Here is a 13,637-nt window from a genome sequence, read left to right as displayed (position 1 = left end):
AGGCCGAATACATGGCCGCCAGCGAAGCAACATCGGAGATCGTCTGGCTTCGGGCCCTCTATCGGAGATAGGCTTCTCCCACGCCGGTCCGACGGTCCTCCACGCTGACAGTCGCAGCGCCATTGCCGCCGCCGAACGAGAAGTTCCCCACGCTCGCACCAAGCATATCGACATACATTATCACTTTGTGCGCGAACGGATTACCTCTAACGAGGTAGAGCTCAACCACTGCTCCTCCGAAGAGAACGTGGCCGACCTCCCCACCAAACCGTTCCCTCGCCCTCGCCACCAACTTCTGGTTGCACGCTTAGGTTTGCACCCGGCGTCGAGGGGGAGTGTTGCGGAGCGATGAGACGCTCTTCCGCCGCCGGGAGGAACAGCTTCCGCGCGGATACGGGCTTGTATCAATTGTATATTAGTAACTACGACTCCTATTGTACACCCAGCTTAATATATAAGCGTGGGATCAGAAGCCTTGCTTCATCATCCCACGTTCCTCTTCTTATCACTTCTCTACACCGACTACATAGCGACCTCCTGTGTGGCGGATACGGAATCAGTCACAAGCTAGGTGGATGATGAGGTAGACAGCAGGCCACGACGTCTTGCGTCCATGGAGTGTTTGCAAGAGACGCACGCAAATGGACGACGGCGCCTGTTCTGGGGAGGCCGTCCGGCTGTCCAACAACCCGAACCGTCCCTTCGTCTCCCTCCGCCACCAACAGCTGAGCTCAGTGTTGTCGCTCCGGGCAACAGGCCATCGCGTATGTTTCGTTCTGCTACTCTGATATCCCCAGCGCTGCTGCGTGGCTGACTCGTACTGGGAAAACGTACAAATGATATCATCCCGTGCGTATGCTCCCGATTTCAGACAAGCTCAAACCCAGCCCGCCCACAGCCTCCATGGTGCTCCTCTACGCGCTTCCTGGCCATAGACGATACAACGTGTGCGCATCCACGAACACCTTATAGCACTCTAGCGCCCATCAGTTTCGCCCTCAACGCGACCAGGAACTCACTTCCGGCCCCCATCCTCGCTCTGCCGTCTTCCCTTCCGTCCTCGGATGCTCCGCATCTCGTCTTCAAGGCAGTCATCCCCCTTCGCACATCGGATGGTGGACATGGTACGCATGCTCGGCTTCCTTCTGGCGTCACGATGCTGAAAACGCCTCGATGCAGCCACAAGTGTTGTCGCTCTCCACCGGTGGTCGACGACGACACGGCGTGTGCCGTAGACCTGGCCCTCGACGCTCAGCAGACCCAGCACGCCCTCCTTCCGGCTGGTCCCCCGAGCGGGAACGGACGTCCCCTACCTGTCAAGGTGAGTCCCCCTACGCCGGTCAGTCGCCCTACTCCCGTCCTCTGCGGGTATACCCCTATGTGTTGCTGAGAGAGGGTCGAACCAACTCCGCGCGGTATGGTCGGCCCGCGGGTGAGTCGTTGGCAAACTTTCATCTTGCTCGCCCTGCGTCTCTCTTCCGATCTCTCCTTGCACGGCGTGGTCCGTGCTCGTCTGCCCATCCTGACGGATGCCGCCACGCCCGCGGGGAAGCACGTTCAGCCGGTGTCGCACGGACGCAGGCTGGAATAGTGCGCTGGGGACCGAGTCGCTCGGCTCGAGGTGTGTCTGCAGTCTCTGACGTTCCCTCCCGTGCTCGCGTGACTCTTACTCGTGCGCACTGGCCACTGCTTCATGCCCTGTCCTGAATCTTCGTGCCAGGCGAAACGGTCTATACAGCCAGTGCGTCGTCAGGTGGAAGAGGCCTGCATATCACTCCGATCGAATGGGGATGTGTATCGTGTGTAGGCGCTTTTGATGAGACTCGTCCTGAGGCCTGTATTCCTCCTCGCTTGCACCCAGCTATCCCTTTTCCCTTGACTATACATCACAGATCAAAAGCTGATGTCCATGCTTGTGTGCTGGATCGGAGGCTTCCTGTATCACTATGACTCCCGACATAATCGCAGGACGCCTCCCCTTTAGGACGCGCCGTCTCTCGCTGCCCTCGTCGTCGCCGCGACCCGGCCCTGTCGCACGAGTCTCGCTGTCGGTCGTCCCGCTCGCCTCAATCACGCATCGCCGCCCGAGTCCATCGCGGCCGGAGCAACGTCGTTCGCAACGTGCGCGTCCCGTGTAACCTATTGGAATGGGGATCCGTCGCCTGCTCCGTCTCTGACCCCGTTTCTGTGGCATCACCACGTCCGGTGTTGTCTGCGAGGTCGAGTCGACGCCCGATGCGCGTTGTCGGTCCGCTCGACCTAGCCATGCCTTCTTCGGCGTCTGTAACAAAGAACGCTGCGTCATCAAAGTGAGCACCCTCGACCGCTGCACAAGGAACGCTACCGATTCCCGTGATAGTCTCTTCCCGCGCAGCGTCCGCCTGTCTCAGGTCTCCTATGGGCGCCTTCAGTCCGGGGCTGCCCATTGCGATATTGCCTTCGCGCTTGATGAAGCTCATCGGAAGCAGACACTCGCGACGGGGCTTCCGGGTCCTCGACGCCCTCGTAGGGCGCGTGCGGCGTTATAGAAGCTCCTTCTCCGCGTCCTCCTTCACGGGGCGCTCCGGTGGCAGAATGGACGCAATGTCGCATAGATCACTTGGTGCAGACGTCGGCTGCATGTATCCGTCTGGGTGGCGAAAGGAAGTCCTGGCCGCAAGGAAGTTCATGTACAGCCTGAGGCCTTGGGCCTTCGGCTCCTCCCGGACGGTGCAATGACAGATATGCGTGATACTTAGGCTGGGCGTGCACTGTAGTACCGCGCTCGTGCATCAAGCTCTCCAGCGCTGAAAATCGGATCGACCTGCTCGCCTCCCTCCGTGGCACCGGTAAGAGGAAGAGGGCGGCCGACACGTGGATGCTCTGTTCCGGTCGATTTCGTGGCACCCACTACTCCTACCCATATGACTCCCTGCTTCACAGACCGGGGACGGAGATCGAGTACGGCGCTCTCATATAGACCAAAAACCGGACGTTTAGATTCCAATGTAAGCGCCATCCCTAGCTTTGGGCTTGGCCGTACGCTTTCCGGCATGCGTCGGAGAACTGCTGGTGAATTTTCCGTGTGGCAGATCTGGGAGGCATTGCCAAGCACGCTTCGGGAGTTATCGGTATGAAGGAACAGACCTGCAATGAAGGGTAGGCGTTTCTTCTTGCGCCATTGCTCTCGGGAGGCTGATTGATATAAACGAGAGACACGGTGAACGTATGGAGCCATACTCCATCCAGTTCCTCGCTCCTTTGAAACCTTCCCACCGGTACCCGCAGGAAGGTTCGATCCGAATGCCTTCTATCCAGACAGACTTGTCTGGGTCACCCGCTATCGCGTATGCTATAAGAGCGGAGGTAGGGAAGCTGAGCCTGATGGCTGCACTGAACGGTGAGAGAGAGTACGCCAATATCCTCCCCTACCGTGTTATGACGGAATGTTAGGTACATTCACTGTGCTAGTACTGGTCGCTTGGGCGGCTCTCGTCAAGTAATCCATCTCTATATCTCATGTGACCAGCTCGCTCGCTGACATCTCGCTCTCGTTTATTTTGAAGACAGAGACGCACTCATTTTTACATGACGACTGCACTCAGTCTAATGCTCGCTCTCCTTTATGTGTCCACCACAACGGACTTTGTCCTCAGCGTCTTGCTTTCTATTTCTGCCCTAGGAAACATCATCTGTAAGGGAATTCAGTCAGCAGCAAAGGATTCAGACGCGTCGTGGCAACCAAATCGGCCATGGTACTCACTTTGCGCCCCCGTTGGCGATTGGGTCTCCCTGCATGGACGTTGTGCCACCAACGGCACACTTATCATTAACGTAGGTCTCGCTTATAAGCATGGAGTACCCTATGCTAACAGCACCCAGATCTTGTGTAGAGATGCAATCATCTGCTGGCGGGTCTCATTGCTCTGGCCAGGGAACCGTATCATGGGAAGTGCCTTCGTTATCTTACCGTGGGCAACGTTCGGTGAGCTCGTGGCAACATACCACACCCGTCATTGTCTGTTGATCCTTCTTTCACGGTATCCAGCTCTGGGAGCACTAGTTGCGAAGGAGTCTTGTTCAGGAACTGGCCTTGCGGAGAAGGTATTCACATACGATGTCGCAGCATCCGTGTTATCTCTCTTCACGAATCTCTTTGCAACTCTAACAGTTGCTTACAAGGCATGGTGCGTTCCTCCTAGCGTTCCTTCTACGTCATGAAAGCACTCTCATGCAACATCCCAGGTACTCGAGAAGATTCCTTTGCCGGTACTTGATGGCAGGTCATACGAGCGCGAAACTGGAGCGGCTCTTCTCTATATTGATTGAGTCAGGGATGGCATACACTGCTCTGTGGGTGAGGCCATCGTTTCGTGACAAAGCCCGCTGTCGATTATACTCTTCCTCGCAGATTCTGGTGGTCATCTGGCAGGTCATGAAAACGAGTGCTTACAACGCAGAAGACGACTCTGCCCTGAATGGACTCAATATTTTCATGAATGGAGGACTGGTGCCTATGATCGTATGACGGGATTCCTTTCGACCCCTGCGCACGACTCACGCAGTACTCATTGACAGGCAATATATCCTGCCATCATCGCTATACTCGTTGCGCTCAATCGGTCTCACATGGATAAAGGCTTCACGGAGAGCCGGATAGACCGTCTTACCGTCTTCCCGACCAGGTCCACTATCATAGTTGTTGGGGAACCTGAGGGAGCTAAGCATGACAGCTCATGCGACAGAGGTTCTGAAGTATTGCACATTGCGCACGAGAAAGTGGGAGGTTGGGAGGGACCAGAGGAGCCCAGCATTTGCGCGGGTGACGAGCAGAAGATAAGCTCTAATCAAATGCAGATTGTTTAAGCACAGCTTCCTGTCGAGGGCGGGACACAGGATAACTCTGTACTTATACTCGTATAACAATGCAAATTTGTTATAGATGTGAAGTTGAGGTATGCGCAATCAGATGAGCTCAATGCTAACGCAACCGCAACTCGCGCACCCAATTAATATTGATCCACTTGGTTGGTCCCTTGACCCTTCCAATTCTGCAGCTGCCTCTGGTGCCCCGTGGCAACATATCCTCGGTGTACTCAGTACGCTACGCCTTAAATAGCGTGCAGGAATCGCGCGATAGAGGGGGAGGTGCTACAACGGGGTCAGGTCAAAGGATCACAATGATTGGACTGCACATCTGTGAGCGCTCGGAGAAACCCGTCAAATCGATACAAACGTGAACACCATGATGCACGAATCTTGGACTCGCCGACTACATTCATATCAGTCAGATCTCTCTCAGGCTGAAAGACCTGTCTGATTGCTCTATGGGTACCCAGATATCCCTGATGATCTGGTGAGACATTTGTGGGGTACTGGTATGTACGACGAACCCTATTGATGACGTTGACAGCCCTTGCTGCAACGGCCACGATGCTATCGAGAGGCCGCCATCGAAAATCTGCGAGACATGCTGGAAAGGACTTTTTATGGCCCACCTCGGCCTTCTGCAGAAAGTGCATCCATCACGTGGCGGGGATCAGACGAGCGGGGGGTTCACCTATCGGACCACATGGGCTGAGGTGGCGTCTCGTGCATCCGAAGGCTGCCGTTGGTGCCAACTCGTATATGCAACCAAGGAGGAAGAAGAAGAGCCAGGGCCCGAGTCCCCTCTGAGAATTGTGGTCGGAAGTCAAGGGTGTCTTCAAAATTGCACGCCAAAGGGCACCCAGGATCTCTCCGTCTTTATCGACGATACCCTGCACTTCATCGGCTATGTGTACACAACTGCTGGTGAGTCTGACACCACTCAATCAAGACGTCATCTCACACATTCCCATCAGATGATCCTGCAGCTCAGTACATTGTCGCAAGGAATCGCGTTCTCGATGTTGGGACTACCAAGTCGCTCGCTCTTGCAAAGCAATCCCTCGACGAGTGCATCTACACTCATAACTCCTGTCCTCGACCCCTAGCCCTCCCACCCTTTCTACCCACGCGCTTGATCGACTGTAGTAACGTCGCACATCCTCGTCTGATAGCAACAGATGGGACTCGTGGTAGCTATGCCGCACTTAGCTACGTATGGGGCGAGCCGCAGCCGCACAGCACGACCGTGTCGAACTTGGAGACATACCTTAAATTCATTGACCCGGAGCACCTTCCACAGACAATTCTCGATGCAATTCATACCACACATGAGATCGGCCTGGACTATCTCTGGGCGGACACATTGTGCATCATTCAAGATTCACCGGAGGATAAGGGGCGCGAGCTCTCGCGTATGCGCCTTGTCTACCGCGATGCGCACGTAACGATCATTGCTGCAAGTGCACGGCGGGTGAGCGAGGGCTTCTTGCAAGAAAGGCCCGCTGCGCCCATTACGGACCATTCCACATTTCTACGCGATATCACTCTTCCCTTCCTCTGTCCTCCGGGGAAGGGCCATTCTGGTGAGCATGTAGTGGGCGAACTCCGCGTCTCCCCGATATGGACGTACACCGATCCGCCCGGGCAGCCATCAGTGCAATACAACCCAAACGTGGAGCCCGTCAATGATCGTGGATGGTGCATGCAGGAGTACTTCATGTCGCCGCGCTCGCTGGTGTTTGCCTCCCACACCCTCCAATTCCATTGCCAGACTGCGGTCCAGAACATCGGTAGTGCATACCACGATGAGGAACGAAGGGCGCGGCTACCTGATGTGCTCTTTCTCCAGGACGAGGACCTGCAGCTCATCGCTGATCTGGGTGGGGATGAGTGGCAGTTGCGCGAGGCGTGGCACATGCTCGTGCGTGACTACACGCGGCGCTCAATCACCGTTCCCGGAGACAAGCTTGTCGCACTTGGGGGCATTGCAGAGGGCATGCACCGCATCTTCCGGACCCAGTACCTGGCTGGACTTTGGCGCGATACGCTGCTTGCGGACTTGCTCTGGAGCAAGAGAGTCCGCTCAGATATCCCAAGGCCAAGAGAATACCGAGCTCCCTCGTGGTCCTGGGCAGCCGTCGATGGGCAGGTCGAGGCCGGAGCGATATCTGTACGATCAGGAAAGGGCTTGCATGTCGCCCATGTGGTTACATGCGATATCACTCTGAAGAATGCGGAGATCCCTTACGGCGAAGTCATCGCGGGAAAGCTGACCCTCCGTTCGCCTGTAGTGGCCTGTGCATGGAATCTCAAGACGCCAAACCTTCTATATCGTATTGATTCCTTACCGGATCCCGCTGTTATTACATCCACGGACGACGATGAAGAACTCGAAGTCGCTATGGAGGCCATCGGTATTGGTTATATTGACAGCGACGACGACGAGGGTGTCAAAGGAGTGTGGGCAGTCCCGATACATTGGAGTAACAACATTGTGGCTGGTCTCATCGTCGACCGGGAACATTCGCAGGCCCCTGCAGCTGGCGGAAAGAGGTTCCGCAGAATCGGATACTTCAACACACACGCCGCGGCAGGACTAGTAAATTGGCTCAGAGATGTCCCGTTAGTAGATATTGAGATTATATGAAATGTCAATCGCAAATTTGGTGAAATTAAGACAGACAAATGCGCAACGTATGTCCTTGTGATTAGATCCAGCTCGTACCACTCCACGGCCCTACGCACGCTTGAACGCCTGCAATATGCCCGATCGTCTTAGCACGTCTTATCCCCGCCACAGCCAAGCAACAGCCACATGTTGGGCCTGAACGCACCTTATTGATCCTCCGCCGCCTCCACCTCTTATCCAGATAACGCCCCATGCGCTGTATGTCCGCCCACATGAAGAGGGGGACGACGGCGAGCATGACGGGAATCGCGACCTCCCAGAAGAAGAGGTCGCTGTGCGAGTGTACCGACCACTGCCTGGTGAAGTTCATGCCCTGCCCGTCCGGACGAGACGTCAGCCCATGAGTGCACGCGGAATGCATCACAGAAGAGCGGGATACGCACGAAGTACCCCGTGAGGAGGGTGAGTGGGAGACAGATGATCGTCGCCATCGTCAACCGGCGCCTGAGCAGCGAAGGAACTTGTCAGTATTGCGACGGAAGTTTCGGTACGCATACCGAGAGGCGGGCTTACATCACGTCGTTCATTTCGTACGACGCCATCTGCGAATGAGGGTTAATCAGTCGTTCCTATCGTTCTGAACACGGATAGCGACAACGAAACTGGCGAAGACTTACGTTGAACGTGTAGTTCATCAGATTCTCCGTGATGCCCGCAACCATGTCCAAGCTCGTCAAGATATACTCCATATGATCGTGCACGTCAGCCTATGCCGTGTACACGCCCAAACTCATCAGCTGTAACCCCCACGAGTCCAAATGGCCAAACTGGAGACGCACCAGGTAGATCTTCGCCTTATGGCTCATATACCCCTCGACGGGCACCTTCTCATCGACGCTGCTCGGATCCCGCAGCGCGAGAGCACGGTCGACGTCGTACCGCCTGAGACCGTAGATGACCGTCTTGATCGGCTCGAGCGTGCGTTTGTGCAGCACCAGGTCGCCCTGCAGTATATGCACTGCCCCAAACGAACCGAACGAAAGCATGAGAACCCCCATCGGAATGTGGAGTCCAGGGCCACGAGTCCGAGCGGACAATCGGGGAGCGCGGAGGGAGCTGGATAGTACGTACGTCTGCGGACGGTCTGCACGCTGGGCTTGAGCAGGACCTGCTGCTCGATCTTGAGGATCCGACCCTGATATTCCTCGACGACCTCCAGCGCTTGGTCGACGACTGGTATGTGGAGAGGAGCGGATGTCAGCCCTGGGCGCGTACACCGCTCGCACTTGAGGACGCACCGAGGTCAAGCAAGGACTGGACGAGCAGCGACGGGTCCGCGCTCGTCCGCAGCACCGTATTGCGCTGCCTCAGTCGCTCTGCGATCGGCGCCGTCAGGCCCAGCGTCGTATCTGCCCGCAATGGTGCCGATGGGTCGTGAGCGCAGTGATATAGGCACAGCTAGCAGACGTCCTCAAAGCTTACCTTTGTGGATCGAAACCACCGTCCCGTCCCTCAAGAGCAAGACACACATCGGGCGGATCTTGACCTCGACCCGGTCCCCCCGCTTGAGCTCCTTGACCAGCTTCCTGTACCGCGCCGTCTTCTTGCCGCTCTCCTCTACCATGTCCACGCCGGCGAAGCGCCACTGCCCGAGAGCGGGGGGCGGGGGGACCTCGACGTCGTGGGGGCCCTCGGAGCGTCGCCGGAGACCGACGCTGGGCCTCTTCCCCCGCCGAAAGGTGGAGAACTTGGACGCGCTCGCGCTGCCGTACACTGTCCGCTCGTCACCCTCGACCTCCTCTTCTTCGTCTTCTCCGGTACCGTTAGGTCTGCGCGCACTGACCCGGAATCTGACCGCATCCTCGTCCTCGTCCTCCATGGGCGCGGGGGACTCCGAACGAGGGCCGCGGGAAAAAACCGCAGTATCGTCCGACGCGCGGTCGTCTACCTCAGCGGCGGCGGAGGCGAGGGTGTGGACGAGGACGCGAACGAAGAGGTGCTGCGGGTAGTAGTCCGCCTTCGAGCGCGGGTGGCCGCGCTGGTGGAGGACGTCCTCGAGCGCGAGCGGGTGCAGGTCTGAGTTGCACGAGACGGGCGCGAGCGCGCGCCATTCATTGACATTAACATTGACATCTCAATGGCACAGAGCGCGGAGGAAGGACGCGCACCGTACTTGAGCGCGAGCGCGCTGACGACGTCCCAGCTAATGCCCCCGACGTTGATCCACCTCACGCGCACCCACGGCTCCCTCCTCCCGCTCGCGCCCTCCTCCGCTAGGAACTTCAAGAACGCCGTATTGTCCATCCTCATAGCGCTCGTCCGCATCGTCGAGTAGTCGTTCACCTCGATCGTGCACTGCTGGCGGATATGCCCGTAGCTGAGGAACGCGGCGGCCGAGCGCGGGTCGGCCCCTGGCTCCGCACCGACACCGCGGCGTGTGAAGAGCGAGGACATAGAGCGCATGGCCATCACCTTGCGAACGGCGGAGCGGAAGCGGTCCGCGGGGGCTAGGAAGATGGGCTGCTGGGCGGTGGAGAAGGGCGTGGTGGGGGATGTGTAGCCGCATTTGAGCTGGCGGTGCTGAGGACTCTTCTCCTCCGAGTTGGGAGAGTGGGCATTGGTTTTGTCGGTGCTGGGACGGGCGGCGGGGGGCCCGGGGTAGGCTGGAGAGGTCGCGAGACCGTCTTCGGGGTCTGGAGTGAGAGAACGGCCCTCGGAATCGCTGAAGCTGTTCTCGCGAGGCATCAGAGTGCAGCGCAGAGGTGAGCTAGGTAGATATATCGGCTGGAGAGAGCGAGAGGGCAGGGGGGCAGAGCAGGCAAACGAGGGACGTAGGGATGCCTCACGACTTGGGTGAGTTTGCTGCTTGACGGATAGGCGCGTAACTCTGCTATTCTTGGCCGCCAGTAGCAGCAATCTCCGCGTATGGCGGTAAGAAATCATCGCCGGTCGTTGTCGAAGAAGAGTACTATCTACCGGACGGGGCGACAGCGAGTAGACGGATGATAGACGTCTATGGACTACACCGCGTTATCGGACCCACGCGTCCTGGTTGGGGCTCTGCCATTCTCCATCGGCAGCGTCAGCCTGAGCTGACTGGGACGTCGTAAACGCAAATTGCGGGAGCAAGCGTTGATGAATGGAAAGAGCAGAGAGGAATGGTATGAGAGCGGGCGCTGACTGTCTGAGGCCCCGCAGTCAACTGCTCTGCGACGGCTGACGTAATGCCATCAAACGCGGCCGTCGTCACGGTCTTCAACGCCGCTCGCCGTCTCACAGCGTCACAACTTTAGCACACCCTCCATCTCCTGGACACTCGGGCAGTCATGCGTTCTACCTCGGTACAGACTACTCTTTCAAAGATACAGCTCCTCCCTGAAATACCTCTCATCCCATCTTACCCTCTGAGACAAGACGTATTGTGCTGGACACGTCTTGACACCCTCTCTACTGGATCCCTGACTCGGACCGCAACTGTGGCGTCCGATAAGTCTCGCGGCTGTAATCTCTCGAGCACTACCTCAATATTTCGTCCTTACTCCACTGCAGAGATTCTTCTTCGCATCGGTTGCTCTAGGTGCTCACACGCTAGAGAACACGAAAGTCAACTTGGATTGGCGACTGTACTTCATCCATGACGATCAGCAGAATCCTAATGTCACTGGGAGATCTCGAGATCATCGTCGTAGAATATCTTGGCTGGGCCCCTATTGAGTCGTCAACGATGCAGTATCCGACGGATCAGCATGGGACGCACCGATGCTCAACGCCCTGGTTCAACAGACGGTCCATAAGCTGAGTGAGTGCCGTCTGATAGCGCATACTGTAGATGCTTACCCCATCTACCCAGCCGATTTGTGCTTGAAGCTCGGTAGAGTTACAGAGAAGGACGATCTTGAACTCCTGCAAGTAGTACAGGCCATCAGGCCCGTTCCGTGCCACCTTCGAAACCCTAGATGTGTCGGCGGACACCGTGCAAATAGGTGTGTAGTATTCTGGCGGCGCACAAGGGATAGCGTCAGCACAAGGTCCGCCAATATCAGAATATAGATCAGACTTTCCTGGTTCGACATCGACCCACTTGGGCTGGGCTGATCTGCCTCTGTAGCAAAGAACATCGACAATGATGCTGTCCAGATTTCTCAGGTTGCGGGCCTCGATGTTGTACGGGTGAGAGATCTCCTCGTTGTCTCTCATTGACGTTCCCTAGGTGCATAGGCCCTTGCATGCTCAGCGTACACGTACGACTTGTGTTTGAGCAATTACCTTCTTCAACATTATAGAGAAGCCGTGTCGTAGCATAACCCTGCCAGAAGGACGGACAAATGAGTCATCGCGGCGTCGGTAATGTTCCGGATCGTTCAAGTCATAATCGACGGCAACATTGGTACCGTATGTCATGTTCATGATTCGTGCCGAGGCGAACTGCTCAAGGTAGAAGTACACCGCACCATTGGCGACTACTTTACTCCTGTGAGCAATCGTGACGTGAATTAGAAAACTTGGCGCTGCAAGGGAGGGGAGTTCCAACGTACGTGAGGGAGTCCGGGCGGCACAGAGTGACTCCATGAGCATTCAGTGCGCTCTTCAGAGCAGTGTGCAGCCATGGACTAGCAGCGAAGCCACCGACGAGGAACACTGTCTATGATTGCAACTTTGCACGTCAACGGCTACCGTGACCTCCGAGAGAGAACTGCCACTTACCTCAAGGGATTCGGCGACTTCTCGACGCTGCTTCTGCACGACGTCAACGATGGCATCCAAAGAGGGTTGAAAGAAGGACTTCATTTCCGCCCTGCGCCACGTAGTAGTGAGCCATCGGTGAGACAGTCATCTTGGGTGAAGCTACGACCTTACCCGCTGAGCATGAGCTGACCACGACGTATACTGAATTTCGGATCATTGCAGCTCATTGAACCGAACTTGATGTACGACGGTTTCTTGTCGTCATCGAAGGCCGGCCTTGTCTTATTGTCGAAGTAAATCATCATTGAATTGATATCCTTGTCATTTCCGTAAGCTGAAGACGCTAGTCTCTCTCGGAAAGTCTCAGTGAATCCTATAGCACCCGACACTTTGACGGAGCACATTACCTTCCAGGAACTGTCGGGCTCTGATATTGATTGTTGTCGATCCCTGGAGGATACCTAGAATGCATAGTCAGAGGAATTCGACGCGGACCAAAGGCTACCTGCATTCAGCTGGCGTGATTTCCTTCAATACCGAAATGGGAAAGATGGAGGCGAATGCGTAGGTGCTGAATTTGACAGTCGCTCTATCCGCTTCGATAACCATGACGGTTTTGCCAACCTGTAGCAACTATATCAGCAACCGGCACTGCGAGGTTCAGCAACCATGATAAGTCAGGACAGACCCGCATAGCTTCCTCTGTGAGCCCACTTTGGATGCAGAACATCAGGCTCGCTTCCCCTTCGGTGACTAAGTGGACTCGAGCATGACCCGCGGCAGTGTCAGGAACAAGGCCAGCCATAATAGCTGCTTGACGCATTTTGCCCTGTTGCAGACGCCCCCAGCCATTTGGGTGGGACAAAACAAACTCGATGCGATCTTCGATGGATGTCCACAGACTCTCCCCATTGGCGTGTGTCTCGCGAATGTACTGACCGGTGCAGCGGAAGAGATATCTGAGGAAGTCGGAGAAGACGTCGATAACTGTCTTGCCGCGCGGGAGCGGAGGAACGTCTTGACGTCTGGGGTCGCCGAATCTCTCCGGCCTCAAATGAAGCTTGAATCTGGGGCTATGTATCAGAAGGGTTGGACATGACTCGACAACAAGGACACGGACCGTTCTACGAGCACGAGGTCCTGGTCTTCAGCATCTAAATCCAAGCCAGGGAGAGCTGCTTCGGCACCGACAGAATGTACTGAGCCATCTTGGCGGTAACATAAGATGGAGGGAATTTTCGAGTCTCCTGCAGCATTCTCTTGCCCCAGAAAGCTGTCCTCTCCCACATCAAGACCGCCCAGATATGCTCGGGAAGCAGACGTACCGCGTAACACCATGGATCTTGGGCACCTCGCCAGGGTCAAGCAGAGCGTATGCCATGCTTGAATACGTGGTGCCAACATCGATGCCGAGAACAAGTTTCCGTACAGGGCGACTGTAAGCTTGGGGTGAGGGCATGAGCTCTGAGTGTGA

At 56.3% G+C, this 13,637-nt stretch overlaps 5 protein-coding genes across 5 annotated transcripts in view; 3 read left to right on the top strand and 2 right to left on the bottom strand.

The window, feature by feature from the left end:
• Window positions 1–561: 561 nt before the first annotated feature.
• Window positions 562–4,777, top strand: DICSQDRAFT_93721 (uncharacterized protein; the record flags this gene model as incomplete). The annotated part of the gene is made up of 12 exons (XM_007370839.1): window positions 562–1,124; window positions 1,180–2,309; window positions 2,360–2,987; window positions 3,072–3,138; window positions 3,195–3,379; window positions 3,433–3,478; window positions 3,546–3,813; window positions 3,862–3,964; window positions 4,028–4,166; window positions 4,225–4,336; window positions 4,391–4,501; window positions 4,558–4,777. Coding segments are annotated over exons 4-12 (1,209 nt in total), but the record flags the coding sequence as incomplete, so codon positions are not given.
• A 691-nt stretch (window positions 4,778–5,468) lies between these two features.
• Window positions 5,469–6,158, top strand: DICSQDRAFT_113169 (uncharacterized protein; the record flags this gene model as incomplete). The annotated part of the gene is made up of 2 exons (XM_007370838.1): window positions 5,469–5,772; window positions 5,823–6,158. Coding segments are annotated over 2 exons (639 nt in total), but the record flags the coding sequence as incomplete, so codon positions are not given.
• A 104-nt stretch (window positions 6,159–6,262) lies between these two features.
• Window positions 6,263–6,985, top strand: DICSQDRAFT_22762 (uncharacterized protein; the record flags this gene model as incomplete). Its single annotated transcript, XM_007370837.1, has 1 exon — window positions 6,263–6,985. A coding segment is annotated over one exon (723 nt), but the record flags the coding sequence as incomplete, so codon positions are not given.
• A 600-nt stretch (window positions 6,986–7,585) lies between these two features.
• Window positions 7,586–10,222, bottom strand: DICSQDRAFT_174966 (uncharacterized protein; the record flags this gene model as incomplete). Its single annotated transcript, XM_007370836.1, has 10 exons — window positions 7,586–7,603; window positions 7,683–7,850; window positions 7,921–7,981; window positions 8,051–8,079; window positions 8,155–8,244; window positions 8,317–8,495; window positions 8,609–8,710; window positions 8,776–8,886; window positions 8,960–9,553; window positions 9,646–10,222. The coding sequence occupies 10 exons, from the start codon at window positions 10,220–10,222 to the stop codon at window positions 7,586–7,588; spliced, it is 1,929 nt and encodes a 642-aa protein (XP_007370898.1).
• A 736-nt stretch (window positions 10,223–10,958) lies between these two features.
• DICSQDRAFT_93713 (uncharacterized protein) overlaps window positions 10,959–13,637 on the bottom strand; it is a 3,161-nt gene continuing 482 nt past the window's right edge. Inside the window, exons 2-13 of the mRNA XM_007370835.1 lie at window positions 13,284–13,436; window positions 12,852–13,230; window positions 12,673–12,787; window positions 12,571–12,624; window positions 12,335–12,515; window positions 12,182–12,272; window positions 12,013–12,119; window positions 11,744–11,948; window positions 11,539–11,683; window positions 11,315–11,472; window positions 11,235–11,248; window positions 10,959–11,184 (exon numbers count right to left, since the gene is read on the bottom strand). Of these exons, the coding sequence (XP_007370897.1) occupies window positions 11,136–11,184; window positions 11,235–11,248; window positions 11,315–11,472; window positions 11,539–11,683; window positions 11,744–11,948; window positions 12,013–12,119; window positions 12,182–12,272; window positions 12,335–12,515; window positions 12,571–12,624; window positions 12,673–12,787; window positions 12,852–13,230; window positions 13,284–13,436 (1,651 nt within the window). The 3' untranslated portion in view covers window positions 10,959–11,135. The remainder of the gene's footprint in view (window positions 11,185–11,234; window positions 11,249–11,314; window positions 11,473–11,538; window positions 11,684–11,743; window positions 11,949–12,012; window positions 12,120–12,181; window positions 12,273–12,334; window positions 12,516–12,570; window positions 12,625–12,672; window positions 12,788–12,851; window positions 13,231–13,283; window positions 13,437–13,637) is intronic.

Source organism: Dichomitus squalens (genome assembly GCF_000275845.1).
Source record: "Dichomitus squalens LYAD-421 SS1 unplaced genomic scaffold DICSQscaffold_77, whole genome shotgun sequence".
Lineage (NCBI taxonomy): Eukaryota > Fungi > Basidiomycota > Agaricomycetes > Polyporales > Polyporaceae > Dichomitus > Dichomitus squalens.
The sequence above is the reverse complement of the archived record's forward strand: the minus strand, read 5'-3'. Positions and strand labels throughout refer to the sequence as shown.